The 8,046-nt window shown below is 39.0% G+C and overlaps 2 protein-coding genes across 2 annotated transcripts; both read left to right on the top strand.

The window, feature by feature from the left end:
- The first annotated feature begins 1,673 nt into the window (after positions 1–1,673).
- On the top strand, positions 1,674–2,207 carry LOC148802425 (uncharacterized). Its single transcript, XM_088897899.1, has one exon. The coding sequence runs from the start codon at positions 1,674–1,676 to the stop codon at positions 2,205–2,207; it is 534 nt and encodes a 177-aa protein (XP_088754025.1).
- A 1,515-nt stretch (positions 2,208–3,722) lies between these two features.
- On the top strand, positions 3,723–4,274 carry LOC104606084 (pectinesterase inhibitor-like). Its single transcript, XM_010271134.1, has one exon. The coding sequence runs from the start codon at positions 3,723–3,725 to the stop codon at positions 4,272–4,274; it is 552 nt and encodes a 183-aa protein (XP_010269436.1).
- The last annotated feature ends 3,772 nt before the right edge of the window (positions 4,275–8,046 follow it).

Raw genomic sequence — 8,046 nt, 5'->3', positions numbered from 1 at the left:
ATTAAATAGGGGGCGAATCTAGGTTTGCATCAACAGAAAAGGATAGGAGGATAACTCTTAGCCACTTAAATAGTCCAGATTCAATTAGAGATTTGATTATGAAACTTCTAATTTGATTAGGAGAAGCTGATCCTGATCTGCAGATAAGGTAAGGGATAAGCCTTATCACTTAAAGCATTCGGATCCAAATAATGATTTGGATCAAGAAACTCTTAATCAGATTAGGAGGTCAATTCTTTAAGCGTTATATAATAGGAGGAGGGTGAACTGGAAAAAAGGTTACATAGTTTTACTACTTTCTGCATTCAGTTCTCTCTCCCTCTGCTCTAGCCACCCTACCCTGTTCAATCTCCACCTCTTGGAGTGATCAAGATTGGATCTTAATATCATTTCTTGGTGGAAGAAACAATCTTGAAGCTGTGCTCACAACCTAGTTCGATTCTTGCTGAAGACGCAGAGGTTCTTGCTGAAGAACTACTTGCTGATTTTTCCTCACCCTAAGCTATGTCATCTTCAATGGACGAAGGATTTGGTAACCTCTTTGGGCATGAACACCTACATTGGAAGGAGCTTTTGTATGGATTTCGCATCAGGTATACCTCTCCCTAATCTTGGTTTCGGATTTGGTCCGGTTTGTTTCAAGAACGAACCTTGAAAAAAGTAGTTTTTCTAAATTAGGGAATGGGATTCGTAGAAGGGAGAAAGAAATTTTTGAATTTTCGCCCAACCACCTTGCATGGTTCAGCCGTCCATATGATGGATCTCCCTTCCCTTCATGGAGTACTATACCATAGAAAGTTAGCTGGTGGGGATATCGTAAGCACCTTACATAGTAAATTAGAAAGACTAGGATACTACTAGCCTATGTTGAAGTCAGACTCTACCAGGGTACAACACAAATGCGATAAGTGTATCCCATAGGTGGATGGGAGGGACTGCCTCATGGTTTGTGAGTAAGATTGGAGGAGCATTACATAAGCCACCTAGAAGACAACATGCTAACCATAGACCCAACATTGAGAAGAAAGCTCCTATCTAAAGCTAGGCGGTTCTACCTCTAAGAGGGAATCCTATACAAAAAGTTACACATGGGGAAACCCTTGCGATGCCTAGCTAGTGATGAGAACGAAGAAATACTAGAGGTAGCCCATAGCTCTGAACCCGCTACACACCAGGGACGGTTAGCATTGTATAATCACATCTTGCACATAGGCTTCTATTGGCCCACCGTGATGGAAGAAACTCAGAAACATGTGCACAAATGTTATAAATGCTAGATCCACACTGAAAGGATACACAAACTCGCCAACAGCTTTCATCCAATCATTACACCCTAGCGCTTCCACACTTGGGGGATAGACCTCATAGGTAAAATCCACCCCCCTTTTAGAGGATATTGTTTTATCATAGTGGCCACAAATTACTTCATTAAATGGGCAGAGGCTATACCCTTGCGAAGGATTTGCACAGAGAACATAGCCGACTTCCTTAGGCAGCACATAGTTCACTAGTTTGGGGTCCCAATGAGGATTTTGGAAAACAATAGCCTATCCATCAAACGTTAGGAAGTCTGCAACCTTCTAGCGCAACATGGCACAAGACTAGGGACATCGACAATATACTACCCACAAGGAAATGGGCAAGCTGAAGCCACCAATAAGACCCTACTGAGAATGTTGAGTAAAACGGTGGCCGATAACCAAAAGGATTGGTCAGAAAAGTTGTCAGAAACCCTTTGGGCTTATCGCACCACTATTAGGAAAAGCACACATGTGACACGTTACTCATTAGTATATGACCAAGAAGCAGTGTTGCCGGTAGAAATACGAGTAGTGGCCGCTTGTGTAGCTTTCACAATGGGAAAAAGGATCAGACCTGAGGACATGGATCATTTACTAGCAGATAAACTGGAAGCCAAAGATGAGGATAGGGATAGGGCCTTACAGAGACAAATCAAATACAAACAAGCACTAGCTACATATTTCAATAGATTGTTAAGACCCAGGAGCTTCAAAGAAGGAGACAAGGTACTCAAGATGGTGATAAATGTTAGACAAGGCAAGTCCACCGGAAAATTTTCCCCAACATGGGAGGGGCCGTATGTGATCAAAGAAGCTCATGCATCTGGCTACTATGTATTGAAAACTATAGATACAGAGGAACATGATGAAACAATCAATGGATACTGGTTGAGGCCTTACTTTTAGTAGCATGGTCTAAGATGTAATTTCACTACTGCATGTATTTACTTTAGAAATGAATGTATCAAAGATACTGTCTCACTGTCTCTGCTTTTCTACTAAAAATTCTTACATATGTTAACAGTTCACATTTTGTGATAAAGCTTCTTTCACAGTTTCTGCGATAAAGCTTTGATGTATCCACGTATTTTGATACTGTGACAAATTTATAACTCCCTACTATGAACAATATAACCTGTGTACTAACCCTTGGATATGTGTCCATTTATACTGATCTTATCTCCTGGCAACCCCAGGATTGCACTCAAATTCCCCGGCAACCCTGGGAAGGCCCTAGAAACCCCAGGTGCACTCTTATATAATTGTACTTTGCTTATAAATAAATGTGATGAATTCCTAGTACATATGTTAATAGTTCGCATTTTGCGATAAAGTTTCTTTCACAGTTTCTGTGATAAAGCCTTGATGCATCCACGTATTTTGATGATGTGACAAATTTATAACTCCCTACTTTGAACAATACAACCTGTGTACTAACCCTCGGATATGTCTCCATATGTACTCTTATCTCCTGGCAATCCCAGGATTGCACTCAAATTCCTCGACAACCCCAGGAAGTCCTTGACAACCCCAGGTGCGCTCATATCTCCTTAAAGTTATATCTGAGTGACTTGCATTACAAGGAAGCTTCTCTATGCTTAAAGGTATATGACCACAATTCATTGATTTCCTTAAAAAACCTCCAAAACCACTTACATAGAAGGGCCAAGTTGAAAGATTTTAATTTTCTGATTCCCAAGCCTCCACAATTGATTTTCTTATAGATCTAATTCCAAATAACGAGATGATATTTATCCCCTTTCTGTCATTTTCTCTGATAATTGAACATTTATGACTTCTCTTTCATTGTTTCTTATACTAAGAAACTGAATTGAATTTAATAATCTCTTCAATGAGTTAAAATTGTAAGATAAACAGTAGGCACAAGCCTGGAATATCTATAGTTTCAAATACAGCACTGGTTTTGTTTGGTTATGTGTGATTAGTTATGATTAGATTATTGCTTATGTGTGATTAGTTATGATTAGATTTTCTTTGTGTCCAGATGCAATGAAAGCTTTGCGTGAGCATTGGAAGAATAAATACCAAACTTACAGGCTGAAAGCAGCCATCTTTCATGAGGCTCTTCTGAGTTGTTTGTCTCCAACTAATGGTGTACCAAGTGCTGTTTGGGATTTAACAAGACAGGGATACCAAGTGGATTTGAACTCTTGAAATACAGCTCAGTCCATTAATACAACTTTTATTCCCTTCCAATAATAACCATTAATAGTTAGGACGGTGTCCCTGTCTAATCTTAACACTTCTCTATAATTGGAAACAAAACTAAATACAGCACGTTTACAATATTGTTAATATTCTGTCACAATTCTTTCCTCAAGGACCATTAATTAGCATTAATTAGCAAGAAAACTAATATTATTTAAACCCTCTTACCCTCGACCTTTGGGCAAAGGAATCATGGATTCTCTTGGTAGTTTCTCATCCCTTGTTCTTGCTCTCTCCCTTGTCTTCTTCTCTTATCAACCCACCATATTTCTAAGCGCTGACAATGCTTTGATTCAAAAACTGTGTAGCAAAACAGTAGATCCAGGTATATGCTCCAATTGTCTCAACTCAGATCCTGCAGGCAAGAGCGCAGATGCTAAAGGTCTAGCTGGGATTGCCGTTAACTGTGCAGAGAGAGATTGCACCAAGTTATATAACGACACCCGCAAGGCCGCTGATAATGCTCCGGCCGGTGAATTGAAAAACGTGCTGGAAGATTGTGCCGAGCGATTCTTTGATGCTCAAAGTGATTTCCAAGGAGTTCGACAGAATGTTCAGTCAGGGGCTTATGATCTTGCCAAGGGAGTCATTCATGATCAAATTCTCCCCCAGATAGATTACTGCATTGGCCAGTTTGTGAAAGCTCCGCAGCTTCCAATACCATCAACGGTTTTGGGTGGATCAATCGGTGTCAAAGATCTTTGTGATGCGATTACTGTTATCTTAACTAATATTTCTGGTTGATGGGCTGTGGTCTGATCGCAATTAGAATCCTCCATTCAACCTATCTTCTCTTGTTAAAACTTCATTAACTCTTGTTCAATTAATGAAATAAAGTGTCAGCTCTACTCAATCAAAATCTATGTTAGTTGAACTGTAATTGCCTTCTACCGGTTGTGATTATTCATCAATCATTCTGAATTAGGGATGGTGATTTTTGGGCCCTGATATTTGGATTTTAATCCCATTAGAGATTAAATCCAATGTGATTTGATTGACCAATTACATGAAAAATACATCTGCATACATGTCTTGAAAAATAGTTTTTTTCCTTACTAAAACCTGTTTTTAACTTGTCCCACATTGGAAAATTACAAGACTTGTTTTGAGTTTTTAAATAGTAGCTTATTTATACTCTGTAGAAATAAAGAGGAGAGTATGGGGGTTTGCTACCAAGCAACGTGCTGTTGTATCTTGGGAATGGATTTTCTGCTAACCCAATAGCAAAATCAGTGTGAAACTGAATGAGGGCAAATAAATTTCTAAAGACAATATGTCTTCAAACACACCTCAGATCTTCTCGTCCAAGTTTCATTAACCCCAATTTCCTAACAGATATCCTTGAGAGGGCGGCATGCTGATACACATATCTTAAATTCATTGCCAAGTCAACAGATTTTTGACTAATGACAGATTAAGGGTTAACCCCAATCTGAGGTTCCATTTGGTTCATAGTTGGAATTGGAATCAAAACCGAAATTTGAATCTCTCAGAATTGGAATCGAAATTGAAATGATGAGAATTGAAATCAACTGGAATGATATTTTATTCACAACGACAGGGAGAGAATGACCATTCCCTCAAATGGGAAGAATTCCATTCCACTAGAATAGAAATAGATTCCAATTCCACCCGACGAATAATTAAAATCAGAATGAATCATTCCTATTCCAATTTCTGACCCCTATTCCCCCGAACCAAACAGACGTTGAATTGTGACGGGTGATGGTTTGAAAACATTGGATACAAGTGAACACAAGCAACAAAACTTTAAAGCTCATAGAAAACTGTACACTTGGATATTTTGGACCCACCCACCTGTCAACGGGTCCAACTTGTGTCAAATTGAAGGATTCTTTCTTGTGTCCACTTGGTGTGTTCCTACACCAAATCATGGCCATGTATCTGCTATATATCGAATGGTCATGTATCTGCTATATATTGAAGAGTTCGAATAACTATGATGTTTTTAGACCATCTAATTTATGCATCATTTTCAGAGCTTTGAAAGAATCCAAATACACAAAATTGGATAAGAACCATTGAATGGTGCATCCTGATCATTCCAAAACCTATAGGTCTCATTCCTTGTGCCCCTGAACAAGATTTTGCTTCTCCAAAAATTAATTCTTCTGATAGACAACCTTTGTTTTCCCTCTTCTGGTTTGCTTTCCTTGGGTTATGGAAACCAAGATTCAGAATACTGCTAGTACCAAATGATACTATGGTTTGGATAGATGAATGGAATTGGATTGGCTACGAGAGTGAGGCAGGGAGTTGCTGCAAGGAAGATGAGCTATTGCTTATAGACCAACACAAAATTTACCCCCATTATTTGATAACACTACTTGAAAAATGGTCAAAGGCGGCGGTCGCAAGACCTCTGGCTTAGCCCTTTAGACCACTGCCTTAGATCATAAGTTTGCCCCTAAACCACTGTCGGCCTAGGTCAAGACAGCTGCATTTGAGGACAGGTCCAACGTGGTTCAATTATTCCTAAACCGGTGGTATATCAGAACCGTCAGCTCAGAGTTAATAAAGGTGGCGATCTTAATCGCCGTCTTAGATCTCTTTGGACTGCTGCTTTAGGTCAGTCAAAATATTGCTTCCATTTTTAGGTGGCGGTCTGGACTGCTGGCTTAGATCTCCTTAGACCGTCACCTTAGGCCAGTTAAAATGTTTTTTCCATTTTTAGGTGGCGGTCTGGAGCGCCAGCTTAGATCTCTTTAGACTGCCGCCTTAGGTCCTTTTATGTCTAAGGTGGCAATTGTATGACTGCCACCTTTGTTGTTTTTATTTTTTATTATTTATATCAATTTGATTTCAACATCTCTTTGTACTTGTTTAATACAAATCTCATGACAGATAATACATAAAATTCAATTTAAATAAAAATAAAAACTTTTAATTAAATTAATAGTTATTAAAATATCCAAAACAAATTGCTTAAATACAATATCCAATTGACATATAAAAAAGTACAAGGTATTGAAAATCCATGCATAAGGCTCCATGAAATCCTAGACAGCACTTGGTATCCTTGTCTTGTTAAATCCCAAACAGCACCATTAGTTGAAGACAAACAACTCAGAAGAGCCTCATGAAAGGTGGCAGCTTTCAGCCAGTAAGTTTGGTATTCATTCTTCAAATGCTCACGCAAGGCTTTCATTGCATCTGCACACAAAGAAAATTTAATCATAACTAATCACACATAAGCAATAATCTAATCATAACTAATCACACATAACCAAACAAAACCAGTGTTGTATTTGAAATTGTAGATATTCCATGCTTGTGCCTACTGTTTATCTTACAATTTTAACTCATTGAAGAGATTATTAAATTCAATTTAGGTTCTTACTATAAAAAACAATGAAAGAGAAGTCATAACTGTTCAATATTAGAGAAAATGACAGAAAAGGGATAAATATCATTTGGTTATTAGGGATTAGATCTGCAAGCAAATCAACTGTGCAGACTTGGGAATCAGAAAATTAAAATCATTCAACTTGGCCCTTCTATGTAAGTGGTTTTGGAGGTTTTTTATGGAAACCAATGTGTAGGGAGGAGGTGTTTGGCTGGATTAGGAAATAGTCTCTTCTTCGAAGGACGAAGGAGAGCATGCAAGGAGAGTCAAGAAAACTTTTTTTGGGTGTTGGGATCAGGGAAAATGTGTTTTCCGAAGGATAATAGGGTGTTCGAGGGTATCAATGTTGAGAGATGCTTCTATTTCGATGATCCCCGGTGTGAGGGGGACCCTCTATTTATGAAGGAGGTTCCAAGGTCTTAAAAGGTAGGAGATGAGGATTTTCGCCCCGTATTGGGAAAGGGGAATATATTAATCGCTGGAAATTATTGGGTATGCTACTATGTGTCGCCACGTGCTTCATGAAGATATCCTCGAGGATCAACTTTCCTTATCCCCGAGATCCTTCATTATTCACATGTGCTACTACCTTTTTGTGTGCCATGACTAATCCTACGTGGAGAAAATGACGTCACCGTCCGAAGGTCGGTGTTCGTTAATGCCATGTGGCGATTTGCAAGGTGCTTCTTTGTAATGGATTTCTATGTTTGGGTACATACCTGAGTCTCGCCATGGGCTTGGCCCATTGTCCTTCTCGACCCATTGCCCGGAATGGGTTCATGGGCAGTAAGTCTGTTTAGCATGCTACGGGTTCATCGCAACGGTCATGATGGAATGTAGGTTAATCGCAAATGGGGATTGACTATGGACTGCTTGTAATTATTTCTGTGGTGTTACTCTTGGTGTTTGAGTACTCTTTAAGGGTCTAAGTGAGTTGTACACACCTACATTAGCCCCCCTACTTATTGGTAAGTTGGATTTTATCGATAAGCATATTGCTTTCGTTTTTGAATTATGTGGCGATTTTGTTGGGTCTGGTGTTTTGCCTACCTTGTGATTTTGTATAAATCATGTGTATCTTGTGTTTGTGTTTGGTACCTTATTACGGTCTAAAGCATAACCCCCCTGTCTTTTGGTGATTTGTTTTCT

Source organism: Nelumbo nucifera, chromosome 2 (genome assembly GCF_055504915.1).
Source record: "Nelumbo nucifera cultivar China Antique chromosome 2, China Antique-T2T, whole genome shotgun sequence".
NCBI classification, from domain to species: Eukaryota; Viridiplantae; Streptophyta; class Magnoliopsida; order Proteales; family Nelumbonaceae; genus Nelumbo; species Nelumbo nucifera.
Note: the sequence above shows the minus strand (reverse complement) of the source record. Positions and strands in the feature narration are given on the sequence as shown.